Source organism: Solanum dulcamara, chromosome 6 (genome assembly GCF_947179165.1).
Source record: "Solanum dulcamara chromosome 6, daSolDulc1.2, whole genome shotgun sequence".
Classification (NCBI taxonomy): domain Eukaryota; kingdom Viridiplantae; phylum Streptophyta; class Magnoliopsida; order Solanales; family Solanaceae; genus Solanum; species Solanum dulcamara.
In genome coordinates, this window is record NC_077242.1 from 9,007,723 (window position 1) to 9,029,194 (window position 21,472).

At 33.1% G+C, this 21,472-nt stretch overlaps 2 protein-coding genes and 1 pseudogene across 2 annotated transcripts; 2 read left to right on the top strand and 1 right to left on the bottom strand.

Moving 5' to 3' along the window:
- Positions 1-3,504: 3,504 nt before the first annotated feature.
- Positions 3,505-5,463, bottom strand: LOC129892397 (probable membrane metalloprotease ARASP2, chloroplastic). The gene has a single exon (XM_055967967.1). It carries the CDS (start codon positions 5,324-5,326, stop codon positions 3,974-3,976), a length of 1,353 nt encoding a protein of 450 aa, XP_055823942.1. The 5' UTR covers positions 5,327-5,463; the 3' UTR covers positions 3,505-3,973.
- Positions 5,464-6,092: 629 nt separating this feature from the next.
- On the top strand, positions 6,093-9,468 carry LOC129892676 (11-beta-hydroxysteroid dehydrogenase-like 6; annotated as a pseudogene).
- A 1,690-nt stretch (positions 9,469-11,158) lies between these two features.
- LOC129892569 (11-beta-hydroxysteroid dehydrogenase A-like) lies at positions 11,159-20,034 on the top strand. The gene is made up of 6 exons (XM_055968149.1): positions 11,159-11,356; positions 12,007-12,199; positions 12,310-12,395; positions 12,511-12,642; positions 13,096-13,260; positions 19,744-20,034. The coding sequence occupies exons 1-6, from the start codon at positions 11,162-11,164 to the stop codon at positions 20,032-20,034; spliced, it is 1,062 nt and encodes a 353-aa protein (XP_055824124.1). The 5' UTR covers positions 11,159-11,161.
- The last annotated feature ends 1,438 nt before the right edge of the window (positions 20,035-21,472 follow it).

Here is a 21,472-nt window from a genome sequence, read left to right on the forward strand (position 1 = left end):
ATATACAACATGATATAACATATCACAGTTGAATTCATGAAAGTATGCGTGATATACAGTGACACAAATGATATATCATGTGATATATAATGACACACACGATATATAATGTTATATACACATGTCACAAAGTGATTTTTAAGATCTATTTTTTTTTTCTTATATAAGTTCAAATCACTTTGTATTTATATATTTTTAACTGATTCCAACAACTTACACATGTTCAAGAAGGAGAAAAAGGCCAAGGAGGGATTTGGGCTAAGTTTTGTGCAATTACCATTCAAAGTGTATATATACATTTATTTATTCTTTTACAAGTTTATCTGATTTTATAAATAATTAAGGCATATGTGATCTAGGTTGAAAATTCACGTTTAAAGTACATGAAAAGATTGTCTTATTTCTCAATAATGTGTATTTAAATTTGTTTTGCTAATTAAATTTTTTTTCTTTAAATTTCAACACCTAAAACTACTTCAAATAAGATCAATTTTGAACATAAATTCAAATATTACAAACAAACTTCATCGAAGTGCACAAGTACCCACTTAGGGGTCACAATTTAACTTATTTTCTCTTTGTATTTTTTTTTTTGCAAGTTAACCCATTTTTGAAAGTAATTCAGACATACGTGACTGTGGTTGAAAATTTGTGTTTGAAGTGTATATAAAGATTACCTCAAATTTAGCCAATTTAAGGTGTGTTTCAAAGTGCTTGCTTACATGAAAAAATTTCAGATGCACAATTAAAATTTTAGTCAATTTTAATATGTGTTTCAATCATATATGAACGAAATGCCGACTACATTAGAAATTGAATGAGTGCAAAAAACGAATTAGTTACACGTGGCTGATTTCAAGCATGTGCATCTTTTTGCAAAATAATAATAATTTTGTTATTCTAATTTGAACACTCAAATTTACTCTAAATAAACTCAAATTTGAAACACAATTTTTGTATAATAAAGAACAAATCGCAATCTTATATTTTTCATGATAATAAAACCTGACAAATCAATTTAACGCCATTTTCATTTTTTTTTTCATTTATGATTGTGTAGTCATACATGACTAAAACACATGGTTAAATTGGCTCTTAAATATTTTAGCAAAAAATAATTTCCTTATTTTTCAAATTTTAACACCCATATCATTTCTAATAAATTAAAATCTGAAATATTAATTTTATGTATCATAAAGAGCAAAATCTTAATTATCAATTTATCAAAATAATAACAAGCTTATTAGCACCCTTTTTATTTTTTCATGTATGTCTGCACTTGATTATGCATGATTGAAAGTTATGATAAATTGACTAAAATTTAAATCATATGTGTTTCAATGAGGAAATAAAAATTCGTGATTTTTTTTTTAATAAAAGCAAATATCACTTAAATGGGGAGATCAAAATAAGATGCTGAGATGTTTACCCCAACCAACTCAGGCTAAGGAACAAAAACAGAGGCGATCAACACTCCAAACCACCACTATAAAAAATTTATTGCACACTACGAATTTTTCCCGTCGAAAAATTATGTCGTATAAATAATAAAAAATATCTTTTTATTATATATATACTGTCAAAGTTCCTTAATATAATTTCTTTTACGTAATGACAAAGAAGGTTAAAAAATTCATTTTGATATAAAATTCAAATTTAAGGGATGATTTTATAGTATCTATTTAAACCTCTTTAGATAATTTTTTGGCCTCCTATCTTTATGTGACAACTGATAACAAATCTCACCAACATCATCCACATCAACTATAAAGTAAAAAAAAAAGGAACCAAGGAAATGACCTAGTTAGTGGTAAATGAAACGGTTGAAAATCACGAAGTTTCAAATTCAAATTTTAACGGAAACTAAAATACTAAGTGATTTTTTCCATTTGTCCTCGCCTTGATGGACAGAGTTATCCAATACATGTTATTGATGGCAATGGCAACAACAACAACAACAACCCAGTGAAATCCAAGATTTTAAGGTCGTGGGTGCTCCCCTCAGCTACCAATCACAAAATAAAAGTAAGCAATTTTATGACTTGTCATAAAAGAGACAATCATTTATAAACACAATAGCAAAGAGAATTTAAACGAAAAACTACAATAAATATTATTTTGAATAATGAAAAAGTTTTTTTCGAAAAAATTAGCAAAAGAACATCTACAGAAACCGAGAACAATTGGCACAGAGTTTGGGTCTTTAAAATTTTAAAAAGTAGCCATTGTGGGAATCAATCTCGTGACACAATAGAGTTAATAATGAACTTTGAGCACCCACAAACAACTATTGCACCAATAGACTACTTATTAATTGGGTGCTAACTATTTACTTTTATAGAGTTTTTATTAAATTTCTATATAAATATTAAATAGTTTGATACGAGATCAATGGGTGCTCGAGCACCCGAAAAGTTCAACATGGATCCGTCCCTGAATTGGTGGGAGATGACGAAAGTTGAACCCAAAAAAAACTATAAGTGAAGAATAACACAATCATAAGAAAGGGTCGAGAAAGTATGAGGGAGATGAAGCATTCAAGTAGAACACAAAAGTTCAAATTCAAATATACATAAGGCGAGTAAATCTAGAAGTTGGAAATAAAATAAAATAATGATATTATTGATGCATATATTCTTTTATTTTATAATATTCTGTCACATAAAATCACACAGAAATTTCCTATATATTGTGAAGCTATTAGTTATGTAGAATTCAATATCGAAAATTAAATTATTAATAATGTAGAGTTTTATGCTGGGAGTTGTTTCCTTATACAACATACTAAACTAGTTTGGTCATGAGGAAGAGAAAATAGTCTATAATAACATACGTTATCTCATTTAAATTGCAATAAGCCATAAAACACTAGAGAGCGAAGATTTACGCAGTTATTGTGTGCTTGTTTCATGCACCAGCACAACAGAATCTGAAGCTGCTTGGCGTACTAACTTTATGACGGATGACAGACCCAACCACCCTCACTTAGTATAAAGTGGAGCAAGATCGGTGGCCTGATCTTCCTACACACCTCCACCCCCACCCCACCCAACAACAACTGTCCTGATGTATGTTTCCGAATCAACTGCATTGTAAGCAGTTACAGCTCTTGCCAACTACCCTCAAAATAAAAAAGAAGCTCTATACTCAATCCTTCCCATCCTTGGTTCATGGTGGCAACTTATTTGTGCATCCCTTGGTTGTGAACCCCTGTATACAACTCCTTAGTTGGAGTTGTTTCCGAATTATGAAATGAACATGGCTGAACTGCAGTAACAACCTTATTTCCAGCTAACAACATTCTTACGTGATCATTAACCGAGCATAAGACTTGTCATGCATCATCAGAGTGTAGAAAATACAATATAGAATACACAAGACTACAAGAAAATACATCATTTTTCTACATAATGAACCAGTCCAAGAGAAGAGGAAGAAGCCAAATCTGTATCATCTATAATAATTTAGACATAAACAAAATGCTGCACTACACAATTCAAGGAAAGAGAAACAGGAGAAGTCAAGTTTAACTTTGTGTTAAAATAGGTTCTTTAGACAAAAGGAAACCTATAACCAAATTTTATCACTAGTTTGCCAAGTTTTAGAACAGTTCCTTCTCTCGTTTCCTCAGCTTCAATAGAAACAATAAGAATATGAAAGTAAAACATTGCACTTGTATAAATTTCCATATACATGTATAGCTGTGAAACGAGCAAGGGGTTTCTCTTTCGAGCCAGTGATACCAACACAACTGAAGACAATGTGGCAGAATTCAGAAATATCCATGTATCTGAAATAAACTGAAATCAAGGAGAAGCCAGCACCTTGCAAAGTTTGTCTTGGAAAGAAGACCTATGTTCAACAATCATGGGTGAATCATCTCCTTGAACCAGTAGCTTCTTACTGTTCTTAATAGTTGTCCGTAAAATTCTCTAATCAATTCTTCCAGATTTATGAACTTATAGACAACTGTTTATAACAAATCCCTGATAAAATCAAGGTTCAGAGTATCACGGACAAGAAGGAACAGTCCAACAATTAGCACAAACATGATTCCAGATGACATAATCCCTTGCTCTACTTCTAAAGGAAGTTTTTTTCCACCTCTAGCTGCTTCTACGAGAATCAACGCCAAAGTACCCCCATCCAAAGCCGGCAAAGGAAGGAGATTAATCACAGCAAGGTTGATATTCAGAACAGCAGCAAATTGATAAAGGCCATCAACGTTTGATTTTGCAACTTCTGCACCAACAGCTATGATGGCAACAGGACCTGATACCTTACTTGCGGTTTGTGAGAAGTTCATAAACGTCTGTTTCAAGCTGTCCAAAACATTGTATGTGAGACCCCAAAACTCTCTTCCAGAGAAGCTAAATGCTTCAAGTATATTCTTTGGCTGAACTTTCGAAATCTTGAAATTTGGTGACAGTTGAACTCCAATCCTACCCGTACCATCCGAATTCTCATCAGGTGTGACTCTAACATCAACACTCCCTTCTCCTCTCCCTATTTTCAGCAACACATTTCTCTTTGGGCTTTTCTTGATGAAATCAACAACCTCAGAGACCAAACTAGGTCCATTTTTCCCCAAGTCAATTCCATTAAGACCTAAAATTACATCACCAGGAAGCAATCCATCTCTAGATGCAGCTGAAAAAGGCCTAACATCAGGCACAAGAACCCCAGGGAAGGATTCTTGCACAGGCAACCCAACTAACAACACTTGTGTAAATATTATCACATAAGCAAAGATTATATTAGCTATTACTCCAGCTGAAATAACAATAACCCTGTCAAATATAGGCCTATTTTTAAGCAGATTCTTGTCATCAGGGGGAATATCACTATCAGGATCATTATCAGGAAAACCCACAAACCCACCAAGAGGAAATGCTCTAAGTGAGTACTCTACATTTTTAGCATTAAATTTAGCTAAAATTGGACCAAACCCAACAGCAAATTTACTTACATGGATACCCTGAAGATAAGCAGCAAGAAAATGACCACTTTCATGAACTACAATAATAGCTGTCAACACACCAACTGCTTCCAAAACTGACTGTGTACTCTCAAAATTGCCACCAAAATCAAATCCAGGAATTACCCAACTCCTGAAATTTCTCCTTTTACCAAGTGGGTGTCTGTTCTTTTCATGTAAAAATTGATTCTTGGAATGAAAAGTTGAAGAGGAGGAGAAAGATAGAGATTTAGAGAAGTGAGTCTTGGTCCTTAATTGGAATCTTGAAATATGTGACTTGGAATTAATGCATGTTGAGAGGGAGAGAGAACAAGAAGAAGGAGAAGAAGAGGAAAGATTTATAATCATGTTTCTGTTTTTTGATGATGATTTTGGTGAGAGTTTGAAAGGGATTAATATGAAGTTGGACGGCTTTTGGTTAATAAGGGGATAGAGAAGATTGGGGATGTGAGAATGGATAATTCACAAATTTGGATTTGTGGAGGGGAAGTGTGTCATATGCTCACACCACAATTTATTTATTTTTTTGGGGGGGGAGGGTAGGGGGGCTCTTTTTCATGCGCAACAGAGGTCCAGGAGAAATTTTCCTATGAAAAAAGGTATAGGAAATTTAAGTAAATTCGTTTAGAATTTAATTATTTAGATATATTCTAATTTATAATATTATATATTTTATTATATTTTTGTGCGTTTAGATACATTTAAATATATCTAAATAAATATATCTTCGGATATATAAAGTCAAAATTAGACGTAAGTTGTTCTAGATATATTATATACAAGTGGATTCATGGGATACATGACAAATCTCGCTTGTCTCTCTACCATCTCGCTTGTCACTCTCGCATATATTCGATATCTCAAATTCATGCTAATCATGCTAGATATAAGCAAATGCATGTATCTAGTGTGATTTACATGTATTTGAGATACATCGATATCTCGCTCACTTCTCTCTCTATTTTAGTGTATCTGATAGTAAAAATACATGTATCTAAGTGTATTTTACTCAATATATTGGAAGAAAACTCTTAATTAGTAGTAAGAAACGTAATATTTTGAAAGTATAGGTAATAATAATAAATATGTAGTTTTTACAAAAAATATATTGTATATGACTTTCCAAACATACGTGCTTGGTAGCTGGTTCAAAGGTGAGTTATACAAAGATTAAATTATGAGGTAATTTATGTATTATTTTATACAAGATAAAAGATAAAATAAGTGATTCATGAATTAACAAACTTTGTATAATTAATATCAGCATAAAGTAATATATAAATTTTCTTATAATAATTACATATTACTAATACATGCATCAATTCTTACTCTCTCTATCCCATTTTATGTGACACATTTTTCTTTTTAGTCCATTTAGAAAAAAATGTCATCTTACTATAATTAAAAAATAAATTAACTTTAAAATTTCGTTTTTATCCTTGATGACCGATTTACAACCACACAAATATCCAAAAATTATTTTAGATCACAAATTTTAAAAATATTCCTCTCTTTTTTAAAACACTGTGTCAAATCAAATAGTGTCCCATAAAATAAAATTCCTGATCCTCCCTCAGTTGAGAGTTGAGAGACCGAAAATATCTGCTAAGTTGCATTTTATGTCAAACCAAGATGCACAATTCTACAAAATCAACTAGGCGTTCTGAATGCGTCAATTATCATAATAACCATTTGAAGAGTTTTTGCTGAGAGAATTTTGATTACCTATCCAGCTTATAATAAATATGTGCGCGCAAGTATTTCAGGATGTGAGTCCGAGATAATCTTTATTTAAAGTTGAAATTTTATTCATTCCCCTTATAATATACAAAATAATGAAATTGTTTTGACTACATAATCATGCAGGTCCATTGGAGTGAATTGAATGGTCGGATTGAGAGTTGCCCCCTCTTTTGCTTACTCTCTTTTTCTTAATATGAACCTTGAGAAGTCTTTCTGATTCGGCCCGCGTTCTACTTTGTTCGGCTCAGTCACCTCGAATATACTGATATTGTTTGCTTTAAATCAAGTCCGTATAAATTTCATCAAAATGTCTCACACCATTAAGAAATTCTACATCTTATATATAGCTTTCCAATCTTTTCAACTTCTAAAGGAAATTGGATCGGATCACCCATGTGGGTCAATCCGGATCCATATTAATAAATAAATAATATATAAATGGTATATATTTAATTTATTAATTTAAAGGGAAGAAACACAATTATTTGAAAAATTGTATTCCTTTAGGATTATAAAAGGTTTCTCCTTTAGAAAAACAATGTATCTTTTCTAAAAAAAAAACACTTTCTTCTTCCTTCTACCTTCTACCTTCTCCAATTCCTGTAAAGTTCAAGTGAAATTTTTTGTGAAGATCTTCTCTGAAAAGTGAACAAGTGTAACATATACACAATTATAGACTGTGACTTTATATAGTGTAGTTCGTCTTTATATGTAATTGTACTTTCTAACTAGTGAAACGAATTCAATGATCCTGCAAACTAAGTATTTGAATTAGATCTTCTACTTCAAATGTAAGACTTTTGTTCACACATACAACATACTTCACTAACATGATTGGGGGAGCCTTCTCTAGGGAAAACCTAATAAAACTGGTTATATTTAAGTCTATGAGTACTATTCTTGATGATCAAGTTACCCTTTTATCTTGTTTTGCATAATAATGACGTTTTATAACTAAAAATAATTTAATTTTTAATTTTCTTATATCACTTTCGGTGATATGATTTTCTGAATTTTGTAATGTAATGGTCAAACAAAGGGGAATTGAAAACAAGGATTGCTAGCTGCAAGAAGTTAAAAGCTTTGATCTAGCCATGAAGCTTATCTTGAATTTGATTCATAAAATATTGAACACTTTTTTATCTCATGTGGAAATTACTGCACTCATCCACGCTTCATTCCTTTATATCTCTTGCTATTTGTCACTTCATCTTTCGTTCTCTATTTATCAAAAACGTTGTTGCCAAAGTTATTGTCTATCACTTGGGCATCTTCTGGTATTGGTGAGATTAGTAACCCAACTTTTGATAGCTTAACTTATTTTGATTCGTTCAATTAAATTCATTTAAAATTTGGGTTAATTTGAGCTAAGATGGTCCAATCTTGTCAAAAAGAAATTTTAAAAAATTCTACCAAAAAAACATAAAAATACTAAAATTTGGTAATATTTGGATTATAATTTATTGTTTAGTGCATTTCGGTTCGGTTCACTTCAGCTCTAGCTAGTAACCTTTGGACAGGTTGCACGTTCATTAACTTAAATCAGCTTGATCCGTTCAAATTCAACTCAATTCGCTCATTCGACATTTCAGTTTTTATTTAGGACAAATTGTCCATTTATTAACTTAACTTATTTTGATTTGTTCAAGTTCAACTCAATCAGTTCATTCAACACCTTTTTTTCAAACTAGGATTGGTTGCCCATGCATTAACTTACCTCATTTCGAGTTGTTTAAATTCAACTCAATCCACCCATTCGATACCTGTTTTTTGAACTAAATATATTGACGGGTAATTAAAGGGTTAGTGTGTTTAAATCTGGTGACTTATGCGGGTGTGGTGCCCGTGTACATGTTTGAGAACTTTGTCAAAGTCAACAAAGCTGCACCTGCAATGGTAACTCTTATATCATTGCTCTGCATAAATGTCTCGAAATTTGTTCGTTTTATGAACATTTTGGAGATTGATTGGGCCTTATATTATATTCTCAGGACATAAATTTCTGGTGCTCAGTTTATACTACACATTTTTCCATTCACCATTTGAAGGAAAACAAAGGAAAAATCATAGCAATCACTTCTTTAGGTGGTTGTTCACCTGCAGCCAGAATCAGCTTCTATAATGTATATTAATCTAGCTATGACTTTGACTTTGACTTGCACATTATTATTAAGCGCGCACGTTCATATAATATGTTTTATTTAGTGTGTTAATACAGGCAAGTAAAGCTGCATTGATTAGTTTCTACAAGACATTACCGGTGGAACTTGGGACACAAATTGGTATTACAATTGTCACTCCGGGACTAATCGATTCCGAAATATCTTAAGGGAAATTTCTCACAACAGAAGGCAAGTTGGAAGTGGACCAAGTAATGAGAGATGTAAGTTACTTCTTTTGAGATGTGCACTTATAATTGTCAAGGAAGATAGTAGTATCATAGAATTTGTTGCGATTGTTGCCAGGTTGACATGAGCGTGACTCCAGTATTGCAAGTGGAAAAAGTATGCGCGATCAGCAGTGAAAAGTGCTTGCCGTGGAGACAAGTATCTAACAGAGCCATCATGGTTCAAGACAGTATTCATCTACACTCTTTTTTTTTTCCCTAGGTTGTAGATTGGTTCCAACGTTGGTTCTTGATCCCGGGGCCAGGGAAACCAGCAACCGAGGCACCCAGTAAGACACTTGTGAATTTGACTGGATTACATGAATATGTTTATCCAGAGTCTCTTTCAGCAATGAATTAATCCCCACAAAAAAATAAAAGTGGCAGACAACAGGTTGCACTATGAAGTGGCAATTTCTTCTAAAAATGTCCCACCAGGAACCAGGGGATCGGAGACGCTCTATCTCAACTTTATACTTGGCGTTGGGGTAAGGCGGACGATTTTAAAGCGAATTCCCCAAATAGAAGAGATCATCAAAGATTTCTCAATCCATCATTGAACTTATTTCAATTTCAAGAGTTCGGATCGGATCATATTTTCGAGCTCTCTTATTTGTAATGCTCATTGTTCAAAACATAGAGGCGATTAGTATATGTACACTAGAGATAGATACCTAAAAACTTGGAATCTAAATTAACTTTCAAAAGATATTGTTTGGCACAATTTAATCAAGAGAACAATCATACCATGTGTCAGTTTTCTCCTACAGCTCCCATTTACAAGTAATGGACATGAATTTATAACAAATAATACCTCTGGTCAGTTTTAATTGACATACTTTCTCTAATCTATCCCAAAAAGAATGTCAATGCTTTTTTTTTAAAATATAAATAATTAGTTTAGTTTTAAATTTTATTTTATTCTTAATGACCCGATTTATAGTTATAGAAACGTTTATGATTTGTTTAGATAATAAATTAACCCATAAAAATATAATTCACCCAATCTATTCAAATTTGAGCTGATTATTGACTCACTTAATTATTAGTTTAACCCATCAAAATTTAAATTAATATATATGCAATTCAAATTGACCCACAAAAAATTATAAAAATTTGTTGGGTTACCCTATTTTGATCGCCCCATGTAACTAAAGACATGCTTTATGTTGTTTTGCATGACTAATCCATATCAGATAATTTTCAAGCAAAAACGCATATGCTTCTTTTGTCTCTAATGATTGTATCAACATATACAGTCTTGATGAATAAGTTGTATACACATTCAATGTACTGTATTCATTTTAATACTATGAAATACAATGAATCTATTCGCTTTATTGATTGTATTAATGCATAAAGTCTTGATGGATATTTGGATACCATCATGATAGGTTGTATAAAGTCACTTGAATATGTTTATTTTTCAAATTCAAGATATAAATTTTTCATGAGATATACATTTTTTTAAAACAACTTATTGTTGTCTTTATGAAAAAAAATCAACGTTATTTTTTGGTGTCTTCTTTAAACTTCAAGCACTACAAATTAATACTATTTTTATATTATTATATCAACTTATAAAATTCAATGCAACACTATTTCAATATTATTATATGAGCTTTTTAAATTTTTTATCAAATTTTATTATTCTAATTTTATATTAAAAATTTACATTATTTACGTTCTTACTACATAAGGTCAACGTACACCCTATTTCTCCAAACCTTATTTATAGAATTATACTAAATATGTTATACTTATTCAATTTATATATATCAGCTAAAAAATAAAGTCTTTCTAAGAAATTTGTGTTTAGGCCCCAAAATTTGATTAGGGTTTAAAGCCAGATTATTATTTATTTAGTTTTTTTTAATAAATAAATAAATTTCCTTCCAATTAAATATTCTAAAAAAGTTGAAGTATCAATTAAGGAAGAGGTGTACGTGTCAGTTCCTGCGTATTTTTTGCTGCCACGTCCTATGTCCTCCCACTTACAAATGAAAATAAACAAGGCCAGCTTGCTGCAAAAAAAGCTCCAATATTCTTTAGCCATGGAGTTCATCTTGAATTTGATCCACAAATTATTGAATACTTATTTACCTCATATTGCAACAACAGCACTCATCCACTTCATGCCTCTATATCTTTTTCTCAAGTTTCTTCACTTCATTTACCGTTCTATATTTACTGAAAACGTAGTCGATAAAGTTGTTGTCATCACAGGTGCCTCTTCTGGTATTGGCGAGGTAATTTTGTACCCAACATTAATTTCTACACTTTTTCTGAATGAGTTTAAGAAAATATTTACATAATAAATTTAAGCTACGGTGACTAAATTAGTCCCCGAAAAAAATGATTGGTTCGACCATCCAAAATTATTCACTTATTTAGTCGGTTCATTTTGATTCGTCCGGTTAAGGGCACAGTTGATTTTGAGCTAAATATGTAACCTAAATTAATTAGAATTCTTATTACTTCAAATATTTTTAATTTTTTATACGTTATATATACCAATAATAATAAATAGGAAACTAATTTCATTTGGTAATTAGACAAATTATAAGAAAGTAATTTTTTGATAAGAGTTAGGCAAGTGGGAATAAGCCCCATTGTCAAGATTGTTTAGCCATCTTTGACTCCAATCCATTTTAATTCAACTCAAGTAATCTTTTTCCCAGTTACAAACCCAATTTATTTTTGACGCGACTAAATTTGGTTCAATCCATTCATTTGAGACTTCTGATCTAACTACATTGATAGGTAATTACACTAGCGGTATATATAACTTAAATTCTTTGCTAGATTAATCATCATTATTAGAGGAATAGGTCCTTTTAAAAAAGAACTCTATATGCAAGGCTTGGTTAATTAATTTGAGTTTGTTATGTAATTGAAGCACTTAGCCTATGAATATGCTAAGAAAGGTGCACGTTTAGTCCTTGCGGCACGAAGGCGCAAGAGTCTTGAGCAAGTAGCAGACATGGCCTATTGGCTTGGATCTCCACATGTTATATCTGTACATGCTGATGTTTCCAAAGTTGAAGATTGCCAGCGATTAATCGAAGAAGCCATAAGCAATTTTGGTAGATGTAAGTGTGGAAAACTAATAAATTAGACCTCGAACGAACTTATATTATATTATGCAAAAAAGTTAAATCAACTATGTTTAAGTGAAAATGATTTTATTGCTTTCATGTAGTGGATCATCTGGTGAGCAATGCTGCTGTGACGCCCCTATACATGTTTGAGGACCTTGTAGAGGTCACCAATGCTGCACCTGCAATGGTAATTGGGCATGTCATTGTTGCACAAATTGTGTACATGTCTTCGAGTTTGTTCGATTTATGAATATTGTGGATAAAAAATTCAGAGATTAATTCGGTGTATTCTATACGTTCAGGATATAAATTTCTGGGGCGCAGTTTATACTACACATTTTGCTATTCCCCATTTGAAGGAAACCAAGGGCAAAATCATAGGAATCACTTCATCAGCTGGTTATTTACCTGCAGCCAGAATCAGCTTCTATAGTGTAATATTAATCTGGCTATGACTTTATTTAATGCCTAGTTCACTTTGAAGTTAATTTAGAGTCCGTTTGGATGAGCTTTAAGTTGGTTGAGCCCTTTTTTAGCTTTTGAACGTGTTTGCCTAATGCTAACTTTAAGCCATAAAGTTCTTAAAGTCAGACAAAAATAAAAAGTTAGGATTCCTAACTTTTTTTTTTCTAAGTGCTTAAAGTCATTTTCTTTGACCATGGAAATTACTTTTATATCCCTTATATTTTAACTAAATTTTCAAACTACCCTTTTTATTCTTTTAACCCTAAAATTCACATCATTTTCCTCATTTAAACACTTTTATCCAAACACTCAACTGCTTATTTATAAAAATAACTTTAATCACTTCAAAGTTCTAAAAGCACTTCATACATAAAAGTTACTTTTTTTAAGTTCATCCAAACGGGTTCTTAGTGTTACTACAGGCAAGTAAAGCTGCATTGATTAGTTTCTTGGAGACGTTGCGGGTAGAACTTGGGACACAAATTGGGATTACGATTGTCACTCCAGGACTAACCGAATCTGAGATGACTAAAGGCAAATTTCTCACAACCGAAGGCAAGTTGGAAGTAGACCAAGTAATGAGAGATGTAAGTTTCTTCTTCTTTTGATTATAAATGTCAAGCTTTTATATATCAAATGCTAAATTGTGTCCAAGTTGTGTGATCACCTCATCTAACATTTAGAGGTCATTTGGTGTGGTGAATAAGAGAGTTTAATTCTGGGATAATTTTTAAGTGTCCTTAAATCTCTTGTTTGGTTGCAATGGATGGGATAACTTATCCCAGGTAGTGGCGGACCCAGGATTTTTAATAAGGGGGTTCAAAATCTGAAAAAGTAGACACACGAACTAGACGAAGGGGGTTCGACATCTACTATTTATACATAAAAAAATATTTTAACCATGTATAAATAGTATAATTTTTCGCCGAAGGGGGTTCGGATGAACCCCCTAATTACATGCTAGATCCGCCCCTGATCCCAGGATTAACAATTAGTACTGGGATAAGTTATCCCTCAAGGAGAATGGATTAGTAATCCCAGGATAACTTATCCTAGGATACAGTATGTAAAATAACAAAAATACTCTCTTAAACTCTCTTTTATACATCACTTTTTATATTCGTGTATATTAACATAAGTTTTAACAACATTTATAATAACATTCACAACCTTAGTTAATTGTTATTTTTATGATAATATATTTTTCTATTAAAAAATTACATTTTATAAATACAATTTCTATTTATTAATATATTATAAGTTGAATTTATTTGTCTAATTCTTATGTTTATTTATATTTTGATTTCTTTTAAAATGTTGACTTCATTACTAAATTACACATTTTTAATTAAATAGTTTATTACTCACTTAAAAATTATATTTTATATATCTGTTAAAATGTAGATAGCTTTTAAATGTCGATAATTTTAATAATAAAATTTATTTTACTTTAATAAGCTTAAAATGAAAGTTTTATTTTTAAGCTAAATAAGATGAAAGTTTCTTTTTTAAGCTAAATAAGGTGAAAGTTTTATTTTTAAGTTAAATAAGATGGAAATTTTATTTAAAACTAAATAAGATGGAAGTTTTATTTTTAAGTTAAATAAGATGAAAGTTTAATTTTTAAAAACACACGGTAAAATCATGATAATACATACATAAAAATATTTAAGTTAAATAAGATGAAAATTTAATTTTAAAGAATGAATAATTAAAACTTGCAAAGAAAATGTAAGAAAAATAAACTAAATAAGGTGGAGAGTATTGTTGTAAACAAACAACTTATTCTTAGAAATTATGCAATGAATATAATTTTGAATATGACAAACCAAACAAGCAACAAAAACTACTCTCAACATAACTTATCCCAACATAACTAATTCCATCCTAACTTATATCCAAACCAAACGACCCCTTAAGGTATAAGTGAGACGATGTGAAAACTTTTACAATTGTGCAATGGAGTCCATGGAAGCTTGATCTTCCATGGAAGAGAATGCAGAAACAGAGAATGAACTGAGAGGAATCTTTTGATCTTATTTTCATATATCTCAATGAAGGAGAAGTACCTCCTTTTATAAGCAATACATTTTGCACCATGTGCATTTTGCCAACTAACTCAGTGACAGCTGGAAGTTAGTTACATAACAAACTTATAACAACTTCCAGCTCACTGTACTAACTAACAAACTGATCACTTCACTGCACTAACTAACAAACTGATCACTAACATTCAATTATATCTAACTAATTCTTAACACTCCCTCTCAAGCTTTAGTCTTAGTATATGTTGAAGACTCCATGCTTGGATAGTAACATATGATGAGAAGCTGCTCCTAGGCTCTTTGTCAGTACATCAGCAGACTGTTGTTTAGTATTAACATAGGTGGGCAGTATCAACCCATTCTTGATCCTTTCCCTTACAAAATGGCAATCAATTTCTATGTGTTCAGTCCTCTCATGGAATATGGGATTAGCAGCAATTTGGATTGCTGCCTTGCTATCACAATGTAATCTTACAGGTGTGACAATGTTGACTTTCAGATCCTTCAGTACTCCTAGCAATCAGATCACCTCTGCAACAGCTCCAGCCATACTTCTATATTCAGCCTCTGCTGAACTTCTGCTCACAGTGTGTTGTTTCTTAGACTTCCAGGATATAAGTGAGTCTCCTAGCTTGACCATGTATCCAGTTACAGACCTTCTAGTATTAGGACAAGCTTCCCAATCTGAATCAGAATATGCCTCAAGCTCTAGGCTCTTTTTAGTACTTAGCAGTATCCCTTGACCAGGGTTACTTTTGATATATCTGACCAACCTTAAAGTTGCTTCCCAGTGTGAAACTTTAGGCTGCTGCATAAATTGTGACAATACTTGTATAGCAAAACTGATATCAAGCCTTGTAATGGCAAGATACAAGAGTCTTCCAACCAATCTTTGATAACCTGTGGCATCCTGGAGCAAAGGATCCTCCTTTGCTCCAGTTATTTCGTCATACTCCACTGTGGTGAGTTTAGTGTTTGCTTCTAAAGGTGTATTTACTGCTTTGCACCACTAAGCCCAGTGTCTGAGATTAACTCAAGTGCATATTTTCTTTGATTAAGTAATATACCTTCTTTGGACCTCATGATCTCAATTCCTAGAAAATATTTGAGATCACCAAGATCTTTCATCTTGAAATTGCTATGAAATGAATCTTTCAACTATTGTATCATCTTCCCATTATTTCCTGTTATGAGTAAGTCATCCACACATATGAGAATAACTGCTATGTTTGCACCATTCTTCTTAGTAAATAAAGAATGATCATAAGGACTTTGTGAGTAACCAGTTTTTAATAGAGCTTCAGTGAGCTTCAAGTTCCATTGCCTGGAAGCCTGTTTCAGACCATATAAGGATTTAAGTAGCTTACACACCTTATACTCCCCCTGCCTCTGAAAACACTGAGGCAGCTCCATATAAACATCCTCAAGAAGATCACCTTGCTTAAAAGCATTATGCACATCCATTTGGTGAAGAGGCCAGTTGTGTGAAGCTGCCACACTTATGACAGTCCTAACTGTTACTATTTTAGCTACAGGAGAGAATGTTTCATGATAGTCTAGACCCTCTTGCTGGCTATAGCCTTTAGCAACCAGCTTTTCTTTGTACCTTTCAACTTCACCATTAGCCTTAAGTTTAACCTTGTATACCCATTTAGATCCAATGGCCCTTTTGCCAGGAGGAAGACCTACTGCTGTCCAAGTACCATTTAGCTCCAAAGAAGCAATTTCATCTTGCATAGCTATAATCTACTCTTTGCTCTTAGAGGCTTCCTTGAAACTAGAAGGCTCAGAAGTAGTTGAAAGAGCAGTAAGGAATGATTAGTCTTGAATAGGATCAAGACAAGCATTGTGAGCTTGTTTGGAAAACTTGGGTACAAGGTAATCCTTGTGCCAAATAGGTGGTTTAAGAGACCTACTTGGTCTGGCATTGGTAGACTCAGAAGGAATCATTACAGGTGTGGATGGTTCTGCAGCTGAAGGATCAAGAACAGGTGAATTTGAAAGGGCAAGACTTTGTATGGCACTATCTTCTGCAACTGGAGGAACTACAACCTTTTCAGGTGGAAGAACTTCATCTGAGTCACTATGAGAATTCTCATCTTGAGAGGTATCAATAGGATCAGATGGCAAAAGACTAGTAGTATGATCATCAAGGAAAAGATGAAATGCATCATCTTCAGAAATATCTGAGTCTTGATGTTTGGAGATAGTTTTGAATGGAAACTGAAGTTCTGCAAATGTGACATCTCTGCTAATATGAAAGGAATGAGTTTCTAAATCAAGAACTCTATATCCTTTTTGTGTTTCTGCATACCCCATGAAAACTCCTTTCTTGGCTATTGGAGCAAACTTATCTGATCTAGGTAGCACAAAAATGAAACAAAGACAACCAAATACTTTCAAGTGACTTAACTTTGGTTGAGTACCATATAGCAATTCATGGGGAGATTTTCCTTGTAAACCTGCTGAGGGAGTTTTGTTAATCAAATAAAATGCTTCCTTTATACAGTGTCCCCAATAAGAAATAGGTATACCAGCCTGAAATTTTAAGGCCCTAGCAGTATTCAATATGTGTTTATGCTTTCTTTCAACCTCCTTATTCTGTTGGGGTGTGTATGCACAAGAGGTTTGATGTACAATACCAAGAGAAGCAAATAGTTCTCTACATTTTGAATTCACAAATTCTGTGCCATTGTCAGACCTTAACACTTTCACTTTAACACCAAACTGAGTGTTCACCATTACCAGAAAGTTTTTTATTACAGACTGAACTTCAACCTTTGAGTGGATTAAACAGGCCCAAGTAAACCTGTTGTAGTCATCTACTATGGTAACAAAGTACTGTTTCTTATCATAAGTTGGAGTTTTATAAGTACCCCAAACATCTACATGTAACAATTGGAAAATGCAACTAGACTTATGTAAGCTATCATGAAATGCTGGCCTACTTTGATTTGCTTGAGGACATATGTGACAACATGGTTTCTCAGATAGTTGAATGTTAAGAGATGGTATGTATTGCATGACTGTGATAGATGGATGGCCAAGTCTCAGATGCCACAATGTGGTTAAGCTATCATCCTTCACTGCAGCATTTACCACTGCTTTGATTGTATCCTTCAACAAGTAAAGACCATCATATATTCTACCAATCCCAATCACCTTCCCACTGGAGAGGTCCTGCAATACACATAAGTTAGGGAAAAAACTAACACTATAGGACAGATCTTTAGTCAGCTTGGCAACTGATAGCAAGTTATACTTGAAATGAGGCACATGTAATACATTCTTCACTTTATAACTTCCCAAAATAGTGGAGCTGCCTGTACTTGTAATATGAGCTCTATTCCCGGTAGGTAATTGGACAATATTTGACTTTTGATCACTTAGACAATTCAATTCATCTAGCAGATCCTTAGAAGATGCTATATGATGAGTGGCACCTGAATCAATGATCCAATCATGATCATAAGTAGAAGGTGTCAGTGACACATTACCTGCCAAATTGGCCTTGCATTCACCATCTTCTACACTAGCTTCTGTAGGTTTATTATGTCTCAAATTCTTCACATAGTTATATTCATCTTCGGTGAGAGTAAGTTCATGTCCTTCTCCTTCAGCAGTAACATAGTTAGCATATGGTCTGGAACCAGATCCTGCATAATGATTATTGTTGCTAGTTCTATACCCAGTGTTTCCTACTTGAGTATTGCCTTGTTCCTGCTTCCTTTTTCTTTTGAAATCTGTAGGATATCCTACTATCCTATAACAATCCTTGGATAGATGATTCCTATATCCACAGTGTGCACAGGGATTATCCAACAACTTCTTTCCTTGTAATCCTTGTCTTCTATTGACTAGCATAGTAAGAGGCTCCTTGTTGATGTCCACTACACCTAGTGATCTCTAACTTTCCTCTTGTATGACTCTGGCATATGCCTGATTAACAGTAGGCACGACTACCTTGAGCAATATATCACTCCTCACATGACTATACAATTCATTCAAGCCCATTAGAAACATTAACAACCTCTGCTGACGTAAGTGTTCAATATAGGGCTTGGCTTCATCACAACTACACATAGGAGCTGGTACTAATACATCTAATTCATCCCATAAATCTCTCAATTTTGAGTAATAAACTGTGACAGAATCTGTACCTTGTTTTAGTCCCATAGCTGATAGACTCTGGTGAGATTCGACTTATCAAACCTTTTTCTGAAGTCATCCCAAACTCATTTTGCATTCGAAGCATATACAATTGTAGTGATTAATTCTGAAGCTACAGTACTGCTAAGCCACGACAGTACCACAGCATTACACCTTTCCCATTGAGCTTCTAATTCTCCCTTGAATGATCCTTTTAAGCAGGTTCGATCCACAAATCCAAGCTTGTTCTTCACTAACAATGCAATGCGTAGTGATCTACTCCATAGACCATAGTTTTCAGGTCCTTTGAGTTTTATTGGAATCAAAGATGTTCCTGGTATATAAGAAGAATGAAGATAAAGAGGATGACTGTGTGGTAAAGTAGCAACTGTTAATTCTGCCATAACAGAAACTTATGCAGCAACTTCGAGATTGATTTTGAATCTGTACGCAGCTGCTGATACGATCCCAATGCCGTTGCTCTAATACCATGAAAACTTTTACAATTGTGCAATGGAGTCCATGGAAGCTTGATCTTCCATGGAAGAGAATGCAGAAACAGAAAAATAGAGAATGAACTGAGAGGAACCTTTTGATCTTATTTTCATATATCTCAATGAAGGAGAAGTACCTGCTTTTATAAGCACAAAATTTGTCACCATGTGCATTTTGCCAACTAAGTGACAGCTAGAAGTTAGTTACATAACAAACTTATAACAACTTCCAGCTCACTGCACTAACTAACAAACTGATCACTTCCCTGCACAAACTAACAAACTGATCACTAACATTCAATTATATCTAACTAATTCTTAACACGATGTGTACTTTTGTTCATTTGAATTAGATCATCGAATTTGTTGTGATTGGTACCAGGTTGAAATGAGCGTGACTCCAGTATTGCCCGTGGAAAAGTGTGCGAGATCAATAGTGGAAAGTGCATGCCGTGGAGACAAGTATCTAACAGAGCCACCATGGTTCAAGACATTATTCATCTACGTACTTTTTTTCCCCGAGATTGTAGATTGGTTCCAACGTTGGTTCTTGATCCCCGGGCCAGGGAAACCAGCAACAGAGGCCCCCAGCAAGATACTTTTGGATGTGACTGGATTAAAGAAATATGTTTATCCAGAGTCTCTCCTATCTCCACATATAAAAGTGGATTAATTGAGGATCAGACTCATTTTAAACTGAACTTGGCTATATGCCGCGATGCGCACCGGCCAGAAAGTGGTTTCTATCTTTTCATTTTGGTGTAGGGCTTATGTAAATATAAAGAGGCGGAAGATTGAGATTAAAAGAAACTCTGTTTAATCTAGACAGATACATTCTAATGCCCTGGTGTAAACTCTTGTAACTTGCAGATTGTCGATATATGAAGGGATGCCTAGTGCTAACAGTTTGATACAGTACTCTACGTAATACTTGTTTGGTAATAAATATATTCAATTATCAACAAAAAAAAAAGTTACTGCTATTCGATTAAGGTTGATTGATTTTTCTTCTTAAATATTGTGCATATTTCTTTAATGTTAGGGGTATGGTTGGAAACAATAATCGACAATTTTAGATTTAAACTCTTGGAAGTGAAATTTTTTGAACTAAAATAACAGCTAAATGAAACGGAGAGAGCATATAGACCGTGGAACAGAGTGAATAATAAATCATAGTAGTTAGTGGTTCGGTCCGGTTCGATTTTACAAATTTCGATTCGGTTTTTTGATTTTTACAAATTTCGATTCGGTTTTTTGATTTTTGATTTGTGAAAATATTAATTCAAATTGAAATAAATTCAATTCGTTTTTTTTTTATAATTTCAGACCGGTTCGATTTTTCGATTTTCAATTTGTGAAAAAATTAATTCAAATCAAACTGAAATAAATTCAATTCGATTTTGTTTATATAATTTTGGTTCGATTTATTTCGGTCGGTTCGTTGCTAATTTTTTGTCATTTCGAAAAACACACTACTAGTAAACGTGTTCTACAATAAAACAATGATACAAACATTTTCAATTACAAATAAAAACAATAAGTTAAAAACAAATATGAGAACTAGGGATTTCAATTTATTTAGAGGACGTCTTCAATTCTGATTTCTAAAGTAATTTGGAATTGGGTTTGGATATAGAGTTCTCTATAGGCATTTGAATTGGGTCACTCCCAATTCTCAAATTGGGCCACAATGGTCATTGGGCTCAGCCTGTATATACAAGTATATAACTATATTTAGAGTGTAGTGTAAAGTTGTTGCCATGTGACCAGGAGGTTACGAGTTCAAGCCTTAGAAACAATTTCTGGCAGAAATGCAAGGTAAGGCTGCGTACAATAGACCCTTGTGGTCAGGCTTTTCCCCGGACTCTGCGCATAGCGGGAGCTTTAGTGCACCGGGCTGCCCTTTTTTTTTTAGTGTAATAAAAATTTCAATATACAAGTATATAACTATATTTAGAGTGTAGTGTAATAAAAATTTCAATATTGATTTTTTGATTAATCGAATTTAATTAATTAAAATCAAAAATTGAATCAAATAAGTGAAATTTTAAATTTTCAAATTGAAATTGACCGATTAAATTGAAATATTGGTGTCTATGTCCATGTAAAAA

Coding starts and splice junctions, on each gene's coding strand:
- LOC129892397 (XM_055967967.1), bottom strand. CDS start 5,326: ATGATTATAAATCTTTCCTCTTCTTCTCCTTCTTCTTGTTCTCTCTCC.
- LOC129892569 (XM_055968149.1), top strand. CDS start 11,162: ATGGAGTTCATCTTGAATTTGATCCACAAATTATTGAATACTTATTTA. Junction 12,643..13,095: donor CCAGAATCAGCTTCTATAGT/GTAATATTAATC, acceptor GTGTTACTACAG/GCAAGTAAAGCTGCATTGAT. Junction 13,261..19,743: donor TAGACCAAGTAATGAGAGAT/GTAAGTTTCTTC, acceptor GATTGGTACCAG/GTTGAAATGAGCGTGACTCC.